Source organism: Antedon mediterranea, chromosome 8, assembly GCF_964355755.1.
Source record: "Antedon mediterranea chromosome 8, ecAntMedi1.1, whole genome shotgun sequence".
NCBI lineage: Eukaryota > Metazoa > Echinodermata > Crinoidea > Comatulida > Antedonidae > Antedon > Antedon mediterranea.
The window spans coordinates 15,260,750-15,276,773 of NC_092677.1; the positions used below are offsets into that span (position 1 = coordinate 15,260,750).

At 32.3% G+C, this 16,024-nt stretch overlaps 1 protein-coding gene across 3 annotated transcripts in view; it reads left to right on the top strand.

The window, feature by feature from the left end:
* The window catches only part of LOC140056853 (dixin-like), a 38,072-nt gene that overhangs the window by 7,013 nt on the left and 15,035 nt on the right, over positions 1-16,024 (top strand). The window contains exons 1-5 of one of the 3 annotated variants that reach the window (XM_072102355.1): positions 8,123-8,389; positions 11,910-12,039; positions 12,362-12,487; positions 15,015-15,261; positions 15,805-15,873. In XM_072102355.1, coding sequence (XP_071958456.1) covers positions 8,153-8,389; positions 11,910-12,039; positions 12,362-12,487; positions 15,015-15,261; positions 15,805-15,873 — 809 coding nt within the window. In that variant the 5' untranslated portion in view covers positions 8,123-8,152. Of the gene's footprint in view, positions 1-8,122; positions 8,390-11,909; positions 12,040-12,361; positions 12,488-15,014; positions 15,262-15,804; positions 15,874-16,024 lie in introns of those variants that run through there. The other 2 variants (XM_072102357.1, XM_072102356.1) reach the window with 2 other exon arrangements.

Sequence of the window (16,024 nt, forward strand, 5' to 3'; positions counted from 1 at the left end):
ATTCCTGATTTTTTCTATAGATGTCATACTTGGATATTTTTACTAATAATATAGTATCTTGTCAGCATTTGGATATATCTTTGACTCTTAGTCTTAGTTTTTAAGTTCGCGAGTTCAAACTATTTTTTTGGGCAGTAAGTTTATTACGATTATTATGGAACCTTTTTTCTTACGGAAAATCATTTCAGCATTTTGGTTAGTCTTTATTATTTGTCATTCTGAGTGGATTTTAATATTCTGACGCTTCAGTAGTTTTTCAGCATTCGACCATGGAGGTATCATTACCTCTATGATTGGACCATAATTTATACTGTACTTCACATTTGTCACCCTGTTGTCATTTCTGTTCAGAGGACATGTTTTACGTTTTTCCATTTTAAATTGTATTTCTGCCACTGAAAACATTTTGATTTTCAAATTTTAATTGAAGTTAAATTATCTTTTATATAAATATCTGACACTCATCAGTAATCATTTTGTTAGAAAAGGTTACTTACTTAGAACACTGGTACAAAAATAATGTATTAATTCACACTTAGTAGTATTAGTGTTAACATGGAGTAAAGATTCTTTACTCCATGGTGTAACTATCAAACTAATTTGACAAAAAGTGTGATATGCCCAAATATGGTAGTGATATAACATCATCATATCCATATAAGTAAAGCTTGATAGATAGTGTAGACAGAGCTTTAAATTAAACCAGCTGTGATGTACCCTGTACAGTTTGTATCCATATTACTGTATTGTATGGTGGACATTATTGTAACTATAGGATAAACATTTACAGTGTTTTACTCTTTGTATATATCAGGTGTCTAAGTTGTATTTTGGTTGTTTCTTTATATAATCGTGTCATTTTTAAGTTGCATAATGAATGAAGAGAGCCATTTTAATTAGTCTAAATATGATTTTAAAACCTGGTGTCAACATAGTCAATTTGTAATTAGATTTGAATGATACAATTAAGGAATAACATTTCTCACATTTAAATTTTTTTCATTTCCAACAAATTGTTGTCTTATTGTTCCACCTGTGGAAGTATTTACCCTTTACAACCACCATGGTGTTTTTTCATGTTCCAACTGGGCTTGAAGGTTAAATATTCAAGAGAATTTTACAATTGGCATTAAAAGAACGTTATGAAAATAATCCGCTGTAGTGGGCCAAGAGGCGGTCACAGGATTAATGAACCATGTGACAGCTGTAGCAATTGTAACAAAGAAAATAGAAATATACTTTAGGGTTTGTGAATTAACTTTTATTTTAGTACAAGTGACGAAATTCTACTGTAATACTATATAGATTAGATTAAGTGTAGAGGAATTTATAATTTGTGTATTTCAACAAACATCGGTATATATACTGAATCTGAATGTTTGTCTGTGGTATACTTGGTAGACAGCCCACTAAGGCGCAGGATTGGTCATAAGGGTCCATTCCCAACACCATTCTGGTGCCATACTTGGTAGACAGCCCACTAAGGCGCAGGATTGGTCATAAGGGTCCATTCCCAACACCATTCTGGTGGTATGCTTGGATGGTAGACAGCCCACTAAGGCGCAGGATTGGTCATAAGGGTCCATTCCCAACACCATTCTGGTGGTATGCTTGGATGGTAGACAGCCTACTAAGGTGCAGGATTGGTCATAAGGGTCCATTCCCAACACCATTCTGGTGGTATGCTTGGATGGTAGACAGCCTACTAAGGCGCAGGATTGGTCATAAGGGTCCATTCCCAACACCATTCTGGTGGTATGCTTGGATGGTAGACAGCCAACTAAGGATTGGTCATAAGGGTCCATTTCCAACACCATAATTAATTGACAATTTTAGTTGTACATAAAAAATAAAAAATAATAAAAAAAATAATATCTTTCTATCACTATCATAGTTATTCTTAGATTTTTTCTAGTAGCAGAGAAGACTGAAATTAATTGCACTCTTGCCTGTTCCATAGTTTATATACCCACATTGGTCTATAAATTATCAATTTCTATTAATTATCTATATGTTCATTTATTTATCATCATATTACTGATTATTCTGTTTAAAAATGTAAAACATTTTTTAGTAACTATTATATCAAAAGTCTTTGACCCAGTTATCAGACATCAGGCATTTTTTAACAGGATCCTATCAGTAAAATACATGTGTCTCTATTGGTTACATTTGTAAAGCGCTGACCTTGACTTGCGGTTGTCAATCAGAAATTGTTTGACTGTAACAGTTTGTGTGACTTTCCAGTCATAACTTCAGTCAACCAGTAAGTATTACGGAAATATATTCTACACACAGTTTTACTACAGTAGATGTTGGGATTATTTATATAGGAAGTAATTCATTGAATGGGGATATCTACAGAATTTGGATAGTATATTAATAGCAAGTTTTATTTTGAATTTTTCTGTAAGCCAAGTTTACAGACATGTTCTTCAGGATTATATAGGAGACGAGGAAATTAATTTACATACAGTAAATTAACAGCACATTTCTATTTTGGACTGTTCATATGCTGTAAGCAAAATCTAAGGAAATGTTTTTAAGATTTTAGGATTATATAGGAGACGATAGGAAACATGTATTGGATAATTCAGGAACTATTGAGTTTGTATTCACAACCTTTTCAAAATTCAACATCCTTTGCCTACCACAAAATGTCTGGGTTTTCTGGAAAGTATGGTTTCATAATGTATTTTTAAATACTTATGGTTTTGACTTCGTCTAAGGTGGGCCATCAACAAGTGCCTTCTTCCAGAGTCTTCTGTTCTTTTCTAATCAGGTAGAGGTACAGTAGAGCCATTCTAGGTGTAGGTCTCTCTTTGGCAGATTTTCTTAGGTCAGTCTCTAGTTTTCCAAGGAGTATTTAGTCGACGTATCTTGATTTTACATTTCAAACACAATATTTGGAATTTCTAAAGTCTAGAGAAATACAAATTTATCACTACTCTCAATTTGCTATTGCAATGGAATGGTCGATAAATAAATTGATCTGTTTATTAAACCATGTGAATATCTCGTTTTAAAGTTACTAACTGTAGCATGTTGATTGCAATAATAAATATTTATAGAGAAAACGTGGAGACATGGGAATCGACTGCTTTCCTAATGTAAATTCATTAGCAATTTCAAAAGTGCCTTACAGTATTCTGTAAATCTAACATATAATACTGTACTGTATGTTAAATACTAGTATAAACTAGAATTTTTGTTGTTAAACTTTATATAATAATATCTGGAAAACTGAACTTTTTGGGTAGCCAAGGGACTGACATGTAATTACTGATTGTATAGAATTTTCAGTAGTCTTTCTTCCATTTTTAGACAATAAAAAATAATTTGGGTGACTCATGCTTTTTGTATAAATTACTGTAGACTGCTTTAGAAAGATCAAACTGACATTAGGTTTGTTTTCAATTACTGTAGATACTGAATGTGCAATGAGCATATTGACTTAATGTACTGTAGGCCTTTAATAAGGATATTGTGCTGTGAAATGTGTGTGTCTTTTTGTTCAACTCTTATAGCGATCATTGAAATATCATCTCTAGTGTACTGTAGTCCTCTTAGTCAACACTAAACAAATTGACAAAACACGTTATCTGATGTCATTGTTATCCAATAGATACCAAACTGAATATAGCTTCATATCATAATCAACCTCTGACATGTGACAACAGTTTTAACATCTGATAATTTGTAGTTGTTTAGTAAAGTTCACTACAATTGTACAAACACATTTGTACAAAGAAGTACTTTAGGGTGTTTTATTGACTTGCTACTGTTCGGTGAGGAAAGTATATCTATCTAATTAGGGCTAAATACAGTGTAAGGTCAAATAGCCAAGTGAACTTGTTAATTAGCCAACCATTCAGTTCTTATACTCAAACTCAATTTTGTCTTAAAAACTTAATTCATTTGAAATATAATTTATTCAATATTCTTGTTATTGATCTAGACTACAGAATTATAATAGAAGTCCTTAATCAAAAAGAACTGTTTCATTTACTAATTATTGGACTGTGTAGAGAAGTAAATTAGCTTATCTTTTAGTTTCAACTCCTACATAATAATAATTTAAATCTATACTATAATCCATTCAATTCTAGTACTCCATATTTGCTTTGAAATCCAAAATCTTACAAAACTGTGACGTTACATTCGTGTTCAAAACCGGGTTTATTAGAACTGAGAAGATTTAAAAGCGTAATAAAACTTTAAACCTTTAATTTACACTGTACAATCTTTATTACACAAGACAAAAATTACTTTGCCTTCAAAAACAATAAATTAAGATTGTGCCTTAATACTGGCATGTTTTGTTGATGATTTTTTGGTATAGAAAGTAATGCTTATGTATAGTGATAACTTATGCACAATCAATGATAATAAATCCATTAGTAATTTATTGGGAGGTTTTGTTAGGTACTGTACAGTATTTGTAGTAGTGTCGTGTTCATATGGATTTCAGTAAGCTACTGGATCAGTGAAACTATAAAAGATGTTTATGCTATAATTCTTATAGCCTTCTATATTAGCACTCTAATAATAATAAAATCAATAATTGAAGTTCCTAGTACAACTAAGATATATTTATAGAATTTTTAAAGACTAATTCATTATTTTTAATTTAAAATATGTTGTTCATACAGTAGGAAAGGAAAGTAGAGAATAGTGTAAACGTTTCGGTTGTTATGCTCTGTATTGTCAGTAGATACCACTGGAGTAATGCTAGTTTATTATGTCACCATGCAAACTTTTAATAAACATGTTTACATTTATAAAGGTAGCCATAGAGAGGCTCAGCTGTGTGTGAGTGACAATGACATATAGGTCGTTTAATTAATTTAGTATTGGAGCTAGTGCATAATTACATCCAATTATTAATTACAAAATTATGTTAGCACGTTGGACTTTGTCCTTGCATTTGTTAAATTATGTAAATTAGTCAGTCTGATCGATACAAACTTGAGTTAAAAATATTAAATTAATTCCACCAACTGTTACTTTGCCCATCTAGTAATAATAATATTAATAATTACTCCAAGTGGGTTTAAAATATGAGCTACTGTATGGTACAGTTTTGGCATTTCTATTGTTATAATGGAGTTATGTTATGAATTTAGTGTCATAGTTTCCATGGTGACACTACAGAACAGTTATAAACTCCTCTGTTTGTCGCATTGATAGAGAAGTAATTGTACAATTAGGATCAGTATTTCAACATTTATAAAGTCATCGTCATTGTGTTAAATGAATAGCAAAAGCACTTACGTGTTATACATACAGTATTTATGTTTTTGTAAACTTTTCTGTAAATGCCATAGAAGATTATTTAGCTCGGGTATTTTTTTGTTGGTTTAGGCATAGTGGGTTGCAGTATAGATTATAGTGTCGCTTGATTGCTTTGACTCCAGGATCTTCCTACTGTAAGTTGTTGTAATTTGTTAATAGTAATTTCATAGTTTAGATTTTAGTGTACTAGAAACTTTACAGTAGTTCATTTCATTTCATTTCATAATAACATTTATTTCCTTCATAATATACAAAATAAATAATATAATACACAAAATTCATGACGAGAAGAAAGATAGTTAAAACAATACAATTTTTTTTTTCTCATCTTTAACATGAATAAAACAATATTATGAAGGAGGCACAATTTCTAAAAAGTTGATTTCTTTCAATGATAATAAATGATTGTCTACGATGAGTGTTATTGTTTCTAAAGCTCTGTCTACACTATCAAACTTTGTGACAAAAAATATTCCCATATATGGACATGATGATGTCATACCACTTCCATATTTAGGCACACCACTTCCATATTTAGGCACATCATACCTTTTTTGTCAAACTAGCTTTATAGTTTAAATAGAAGGTTTTGATTGTAAGAGTTTGCTTTCTAGAACTTCCCTCTTGAATGAACTATGGGGAATCAATTTCCTCCATAATTTAACAAACATTATACTTTAGCACCCTAGGATCTAACAATTCAAACAGTAAGGTAGGCCTACTAACACTACAGGTTGGTAATTAGTTACCATTAAAAACCAATCATTTAATCAGTCTCTTCCTGCTTAAGATTTTACTGTTAAACTCCAAAATGGAAACCATACCATCACTGCATGAGGTTTCAATTGATTCCTTGTTGAAAATAGAATTTCTGAACATGTGTATGCATTTAGCAACGATTTCTATTTAAATTTAGTTTTACTTTCATTATTTTGTTTTGATAACATGTTATTAGGGAGTACTTGCTGCTTCATATGAAAGTTGTTAGTTAACAGTAGGTTTTTTGTACTATGGAGGGTATACAGTAAAGTTCAATGACCTATGGTACCCTTATGTCATTAAACCAACATATACAATGATGATGTGTTCCTTATAATATTGAGTAGTATAGTAGAGATTTTCTTGGTACTGTATATATGAAAAATGCAAAAATCATCATAACTGACTCGAATCCGGGCCTTTAGCTTGGTATGCCGATGCCATACCATTAGACCACCATACGACTTTAGATTCATTAGACTGGGCTCTCTCATCTCTTTATTTCAAAATCTTTACTGTAGATCCACCGCTGATTGAACTGAGAATAGAAGACTAGTGCATAATCACCAACCTACAGCTCTTTTCCTTATATATAATCTTATATTTTCAGAATGTGACAGTTTAGTCTTGTTTTTACATAATCATGCTTTTAGTAGATTCAGATTGATTTGTCTTAAATTATAAATTCTACTTGCATTTGCCTTCCTAATCCATCCCACTCTCACAAATTAATTACAATACTAATTTACTATTGTCTATGTCATGGTTACCATAGTGATATTAGCTCGTAGTATCAATTTTGATCTTTTTACATATTTATTTGGTTCTTAAATTTCTAAATTTTAAAACTGATTATTAAGATAAAAAATGGATAATATTCATTTATAAAATATTTTATAATTCTCAGGGAATAATTTCGCCAGTGTAGCATAGCAAAAAGCTATACAAAACAACCTTTTTGCTACACATTTCTACAATTGTGTAGCAAAAAATACAATACAAAACTAGGCCCTAGGCCTATGTTTCTTGATTAAAAAATCAGTTTGATAGCAATTTTGCTAAACAAAATTTTCAAATGAAATTTTTCCCTGATTCTAATGAATGTTAATTCAGTCGGACCCATATTTACAGTTTTTAAAAAACCATTTACTTTATTATTGTAAATATTACATAACTTTTTGACAGTTACTATTTCTTTAGAAAATGTGATCATCTTTCATTTCATTTAGAATTTTTTTGTATTCAATTTGTTTTAAAATCAAAATCATATATTATTAAACTGACAGTTTGACAACCAATACTTTTAATATAATTTGTATAATTTGAGAGTTTTCTTCTTGCATCTTTCTCTACAACCATGTAGTTATTTTTCCACGGTACAACACATTGGAGCCTGTTTTCAATGTACAAACATAATTGATTTAATAATTACTGTATAAATGAAATTAATAAATTGATTAATATATTTAATCTACTGAGCATAAATATTAATTGGTGTATTTATCGCTCACTTAGAGCCAGTCTGGAGCCCGTTTTACATTTGATTGTAATGGATGAGTCCTCGCAATGTTGAAGCCAATGTCGTGCACGATTACCAGGTTGAAGGATTTCACGCAAAAGTATAAATCACGGATTGATGAATATACATTCAATTATTGTTCAGTTTTCCTGTGGGAATGCGAATCAAACTAACAATGACGGTCACATTCACATTGATGCTATTATTTCTGTTCAGTGATTAGTTATGTTATGGAATTAGGCTGGTCCTAGTTACCAAGAAAAATCAAGGAATACTGTACGTCCACACATACTTGCCATCGAGTTTGATAATGATTAATATTCAATATTATTGATTATTTATTGACATTCCAAGACACATATTTTTTAATTTATGTATTGATTAATATTGATTATTGATATATTCCAAGACATGGATTTTCATTAATTATTGATTGACATTCCAAGACATGGATTTAGCTGGTTCTCAGTGTCATCTTTTGATTGATTAATCTATGTATTGATTAATATTGAATATTTATACATTCCAAGACGTGGATTTCTATTGATTATTATCAATTATTGATTGAAATTCCAAAACATGGATTTAGCTGGTTCTCAGTGTCATCTTCTGTTTGAACTTGAACAATTTGATTCACATGACGAAACCAGAGACTCGTCTCCTGAACATATCAAACAATCAGATTCCCTCCTTCGATTTAAGAGGGCGCACCTACGCAAACATGCGCCAGGCTCTGTGTGCGGCTTGGTTCGTTCGTTGTACCAAATTTTAAAGGCGAGATGGAGCATATTACATGCATGGAATTTATATCAAAAGGTAAGGTGTACTACAAGAAATTCAAACTTTAACTATTCAAAGGAGACACCTTCAGGACCCAACAAAGTGTCTCTTAATCTGGAGACATCCATATTAAGGTGATACATTGTTATGTCCTAAATTGTGTTAAAATGCATGCCCCTTGTTCGTTTCACAGGAAATAAAAGTGTGTGTCTTTATGTGGGTGTCCCCCAACTAAAACTGTAAGTGTTAAAACATTGATTACCCTACTGTAGGTTGTTTCAAAGAAAGCATTCTTTTTCTAGGGGATACGGATATCACTCTCCTGATATTGACGATAGTGTTAAAACAAAATTAGCCTACTGTCATACAAGAAAATTTCCTCTTTATAGCGGTGCCCCTTGAATAGGATTGCCCTCTGAGTAGGGTTCTCAAAAGAGAGGTTTACTCTTTTTGTGACATTATTTATCCTATCACATACCCCACTAGCATAATATTTACCTAATAATATTAGACGTCTAACTAATTAACCTTGTTTAAAGTGGGAAAAAGAATGTCAGAAGTATGTCATTTGTAGCATGCCATCTGCTGCTGTATTGTTTCAATGGTATTTATATTTATGATTACCTTTGGAATGATGATTTATGGTTCTGAGTCCTGAATATAGATTTACTGAAAAAAACAAATTGTCCGGACCATTTGATCATGGTGTGTAAATATATTATTTTTAAACGCAACTCTACGGCTCACTATGTCGGTCAGTTGGTCGATTGGTCGGTCGGTCTGTAAACACTAACTTGAGCACGCGACTGCAGCCATGGCCTTGTTAATAATAATTGGTCTATTTTGGTTTATCCGGCATTTACAGATATGTAAAAATTAAATTTTGGTTTAATGTTTACAATAGCATCAGTAATAAAATAAAATTTTCTTTTTGAACCATATTCAATTTTTGTCTACAGACAGAATTCAATATGTTACAATTCCCATGTGACTCTTGGTTTTATGAAAATCAATATTGCTATGAGTCACTATATTAATCACTCCTAATGAGCACCATTTTGTTCAAGTTTATTACCTCAACTGCGAAACGATGAGTCATACTTTAGAGTAGTGTTATCGTCGTCGTAACGTGTTAAAGTCTATTACCGTAGCAGGCTACTATACGTAAAGATGCAGAGATCTGAAAATCAATACATATTGAGATCAATATTATTAAGGCTGTGTTTGTATCAACAGCTGTGTGCAATGGGAAAATGAATCAGTCTTTATTATATTAAATTGAGATGAACCCATAACTTACTTTCCCATTTCACAATTCATGCATCCTCCTATTGAATTTGGCATCTTTTCGAAAAGTACTCCATGCTCTTTATATCATCATTTTAGCACAACCTAACAATCTTTTAAGAATAGCTAAATCTTTAGTAGTCATTTGTAATATCCTGAAGTGAATTTGTTTTACCTTTTTTTGTATGTTGCAGTAATGCAGTTATACATGTACAGATGTATAGACTAATTCTCCATTAAATATGAACCTTTTGGACTTGACCCTTTTTAGGGAACCTTTTCTGTGAAATTAACAAGTATGTTTCAACACTGCTGCAACCTCTACTCAGGGGACAACCTTTAGTTATTAAGGGTCATTTTGTTTTTGTCACTGGGGTTGTACTGTCCTGTTTCATTATATACTTTACCATTTTTAAATGATTAATATACTGTACATTTATCTTTACATTATTTGCTATAATTTGTAAACAAATTGTACACTACAAGTACACAAATATCACATTTATCTTTATTTATTTATTTATTCATAGGAATCACCTTTATATCGGTGGCACACATTATCAGTTAATGGTGCATCCATTTTACAGACAAAATACAAATAACATAAGCTACAGAGTTCGAAATACTAACACATAACATCAAAACAAAATGTAACTAATTATTAGATAATTAGATCTGTATGAAAATACATAATACGTAAACTGTATGTACAATATATATAACTTACAAAAATAAAAACAGAACAACATCTGAAATTTCTGAAAAAGTAACAGGTTGTTTGCGCTTGAATGAGTCTAAACTCAACACATGTCTGTTTCACAATAAGATCTCTGGTAGCTCACAATACCTATAACAATGCTCTTTGTTCATTCTAATATCATATTGAAGAATGGACAACAAGTGGAGCAGAAATAATGAATATTATATGCCAGTTCCTACTTCTCTTTTTACATGGATATGTTATTGTAATCTCTCAACATACAATGACATACTGTTGGTGCTATAAGTAATGAAAATAATAATAAATATTATTTATAATGATTTAATTTCTATATTGAAAATATTTTAACTGCAGAAAAATTAATGAGTTGACTTATTTAATAATTTTCACACACAATAATCAAAGTTATGCAACTACTGTGCACATTGTCTTGCATGTGATATTAATAAAATTCTCAATAAATTTATGTTCATAGACCGGCTTTTATTTATGATTCTATACATATTATATGAAATAAACTGGTACAAAAATGTTCAAGTAATTCAGTAAAAATAACCACCACGTTTCTGAACTATAAAATTCAAGTTTAAATACAGCAAAATAACAGTGTCGTTCTTAGATAATAATAGGGAATATTTTCGCCAGTGTAGATACTTAGCATAGCCAAATGCTACACAATACCATCTTATTGCTTACACATTTATCAATGGTATACGCAATTTTAAACGCAATACAAAACTCTTTCCTACTCCATTTAGATTAATCATCAGCACTTATTGCTATCACAATTTTGTAATGAAATCCCAGTAAAATTTGCTTCATATTTACTGTAATTGCATGGTTTTTTCATTTTATTATCATTATTTGAGAATAAAATTGCAAATATTTACATTAAATACACTATTTGTGTCGTTTGTCTGATTTTTCTTTTGTTGTGTGTTTATAAGAGATTCACCATCTGTGTCAAACTGTGTAAATACAGTCATGATACATAATATGAAAGGCAATATTACATTGAATTGCATTGACGTAATATTTGTTCTATGTCTGACATGAATGAATCAATTCAATGAAGCTTTTAAATCAGAATAATGTAATAACCGTTTGAATGTATTCTATTTTTGATGAATATGTATTTCATTTTCAACATTCATTTTAAATAATAAATGTTTTTAAATACATTTCCAATTTTGAATATCTTTTCCTTATCATGAAGAAATAAGTTCAATTTATTTCTCCATGGTACCCTTATTAATTGGAAGTTATGCAAATGTATCAACTCCTTTCTGTTGGTTTATTAACATGAAGGAATATTTGGGTGGCACATGCAACCACTTCTTTGACATAAAAAAATTATTTCATGACCAACAAAGTGTTGCCTTAATAATAGGGATGTACCCTCTATATACTGTACAGTGTTGTCTGTAGTTCATTTGATGTCACTTGATTAAAGGTGTCCAAAGATGTACACCACACATACCACTTCAAAACTTATGAATTGAAACCTTAGATATATTACAATCAGTATCATTTTTTTTACAATTACAGCAACAACTTCAAGCATACGTAGCATGGGTAAACTCACAGCTGAAGAAACGGTCAGGCTGTCGACTGGTGGAGGATCTACGCCGTGACATGCAAGATGGCGTCACTCTTGTTCACCTCATTGAGATTGTCTGTAAGTTGAATACATGTTATCCAAATTGTACTGTTCAACAGGGTGTGCAAGACATTTACACAGGCTTTGGTGTTGCACCAAGACATACAGTACAGTATGTAGTGGAGACAACATGGGTACCTACAACAATACTACACTATATGTCAGTTAAAGTGGTTCACAACTTTTGGTCAACATAGCGTGGCATACGTTTAGGTGTTACAACTTACACTCAATAAATATATAGTGCAAATTTCTGAAAAAACTTGATAACCTAAAATTATATGCTTTGACTCCATGACCGGTATACAAAGGTGCAATTTATAATGTTTTTTTTATATAGCTGGAGAGACACTGGCAAGAGTGGACTACAGCCCGCAGACACCCATTGCAATGCGAGAGAATGTAGAGCGTGTCTTACAATTCATGGCATCTAAAAGAATACGAATGCACCACACATCGTCTAAAGGTACAGAATTATTAAAGTTAAAATATAATTGTTTTATCATCTTGCTATGTTGTGTCACCCTGTTTCTTCTCTTGACTTCTACTATTATGTTATCTATTGAATGGAAATGTTTAGCAGTGGCGGATCTAGGATCTGTCATGGGTGGGGGTGGCCACGAAAGTGCCAAACGAGGTGCACCGAGCGGGGGTGGTTTTGGGAGCCTCAGAAAATTTTTGAAAAAATTCATGCTTACACACTGTTTGATAGGCTAGAGCAACTGTTTCCATCACATTTAATAACAAATGTTACATGATGTAAATTTCAGTAAATCCTTCCTATATACTGTATATACTGTACGGATCTTTTTTTACGACCTAAGAATAAAATTTGATCGAAAAACACTTCAAACGAAATGAACATTTGGTAATGCAGTACTCCGAAAATGCCTCAATAGTTTATGTGTACTTTGTTTTGGTGGTCAGATATATCCCTACAGCCGGGTGAATAACTCAATGTAATTTAGTATACAATGATTGCAGTATCGCCGTGTCTATAACACAAATCAATAAACCGCCAAATACGCCACACAATTTTTTTCGGCCGGCCGTGTACATACAAGACATTTCATGTTTATTTTATGCCTATGAAATAATAAAAGAACACCATGTACAGTTTCTCGTTTATTTTTATCATTTATACTGCATACCATTATTATATAAAAAACCTTCATACGCGAGAAAAACGTTCACGGTATTACACTCCACTCTGTACAGGGGTGTAAATATATACCACGCTGTATTTTTGGAGATTGATGACGTCAGCATTCACACGAGGAGCGAGCTAGACAACGTGACGCTGGTAGTGCGTGTGTTTTGAAAATAACTAAATTCATAAATAGTAATTAAACTCTTGCTCCTCACTACTGTATGTAGGCCTATTTACACAACTATAATGCTAACCGGGCCTAGCTCTATCTAGCCTACTCTTTCTTAATTAATAATAGTCAAGTGAGTCGAATCCACATCTAGGGACGGTCGCGTCTTTTTTTTTTTTTTGAGAATTAAGGGGGGTGGCTAGCCACCCTATTCACCCCCTAGATCCGCCACTGCTTAGTAAAGAATAGAGAGTGTGAATGTAGTGAAGTTCGCTCTAAAAGCTTCTACTCAATATGTTACAGTATTGGTATTGAACCACTATAGAATGGACAGAGCAACACAGCAAAGTCAGATGTCTGCTCTCTAGCCTTCTACCATCTCTATATATAATCAACATAATTTATTGTCAAATCTACATTACTATAAAACATGGAATAAAGAAATACAAAAAAATAAGCAAGCCAAGATATTTGCAGAAGGGTTCTTTTTTTTCCGCAAATAGTGCAAGCCTACATAAGTAAATGAAAATAGTTTTCCTACGTAGGATTGTCACGAGTTAAGCCTATTTACTATTACTTTCAATGTTGAAGGGCACTTCAGAGAAAAATGGGGGTTCTATGTACAGCAAGTCTGTGACCCATCTTCAGAAAGATGCTGCAGTTCTCAGAGAGGGTTGCTGTTCTGAGAACAAGTTCTGATTTGTCTCAGAAATGAAATATTCTTTGTACTTTCAACCATAAATCATAGTAATACAATTACATGTTTCCAACTGCAGAAATACTAAATCATATTGTTCAAAGTCTCTACATTGATGTCATCTATGTGGGTGACATAATACACTGAATTCACATCAATACTGTCATCAATTATAAATTACAGAAACAGGAAAGGTGACATTTATATTAGAATGGCATCAATGCAGTTAGGTACAATGACGTCTATACAGTAGGTAGTTAATTAAAGATTTACGTACATTCAGTTTTCAAATTAATATCTACTGTCCTAAAAAAATATAGATCACCTCAAATAATGATACTGTATTAAAAGATCCACTTAATAAGTTTAGAAAAATAAAACAAGGATTTACTTAAAATAAAGAGACAGAACACAAAACTAAATTTTAAAAATACTGTATAGTATATGAAAAAAGTAATAATAATAATTCAAGCTCGTTGATTTCTCAATAATATGTGTTCTGATTCTGAGTTGCAATATACTGTACTGTACACAATAATGTAGAATTGAAAATTGTAATTTCTTGTTTAACTTAAAAAACCATGTCAAGATTATCCTATTTCTATTTCTGTTACTACTAATACTAATATTTTTTTACTGCAATAATGTATGACTTACGGTAGTTTGTTTTAATGTACACGTTTATGAGGCAGTTGCTGCAATAAACTGTGTGACCTAAAAAAAAGCTTGCTACAGTAAATAAACAGGTTACAACAAAAATATTTACTGCAGTAACTTCAGAAGAATAATTAGTTTGAGATGATCTCTAGTATTCTTTTATAATCGGTTAATATTCTGTGAAACGGAAAATAATATTGTAAGCCTTAACACATTTGAATATTACTGTCAGTAGATAATAATTATTCCTTGTTGTAGTTGATTAAGAATATAATCACTGAATAAATTAACCACGGTTAACGTGTCATTTGTTTTTGCAGATATCGTTGATGGTAATTTGAAAGCCATAATGCGTTTGATTTTAGCATTAGCTGCTCATTACAAGCCCAGCAGCGTGAAACAAACACCGCAAACCCCGCAAGGCACGCCACATCAGAAACCGCAGAGGCAGCAGTCGTTTGCTGCTATGGCTGCAGGGGCGGCAGCGGCAATCAGAGATGCTCGTAAGGATGTTCAGATGGCTGGCGGTTCATTAAGGAGGTCAAAGGGAAAAGATCCGTCAGCTCGGTAGGTTTATTTGTGAAGGTTGGAAGCTTTCGATTTTTGACAAACTAACAGTAGTTACGTCATGTACGCATGCAAGAACATTGGGACATGCTTCTTTGCCCGATTCGTCAGCATAGTTTTTCTGGATTTTAGCTCACGAGGACGACCAAGCCAGTGTAATGCTTTGTAATGTAGTGCATTTGTTGTCTTTCTGCATGTAGTACCATGAATTAAAAAAGTTTATATTTTTTTACATAAACTAATGTTGCTTTGTTTAATTCTAATTGATAACTAATCTTTTTAAAGTATTTTCAGTATCTTAAGCGTGGTTCCCACTAGCGACGCAACGCAAGGACGTAACGCAACGCAAGTGAATTGACCAATCACAAGCGATGGCTTATTTGCTTGTGATTGCTAACTGTCTATAACTTCGCTTGTCATTGGTTAAAACGCTTACGTCCATGCGTTACGTTCTAGTGGGACCAAGCTTTAGCTTGTTTGTACTTGGTTCTGCTTGTCTGTATTGCTTAACATTGGCTTTGCATGCTTTGTGTATTAATTTAGCCTGTATGGACATTCCGGCCTGTACCGGGCAAGTCCAGCTCCAGTGGAAAGGTCTAACATACATAGAAGGTAAATTAACTAATGGTACATAAATGTAAAACTAACACTTCTCCTTTGGCTCCTCCCTATAAAGCCCCTTTGTCACAGATGTGCCTGCAATATACCGGTATTATGGTGGCGTCGTGCCGGTATTGTTACCGGCATATACCCATTCTCATCG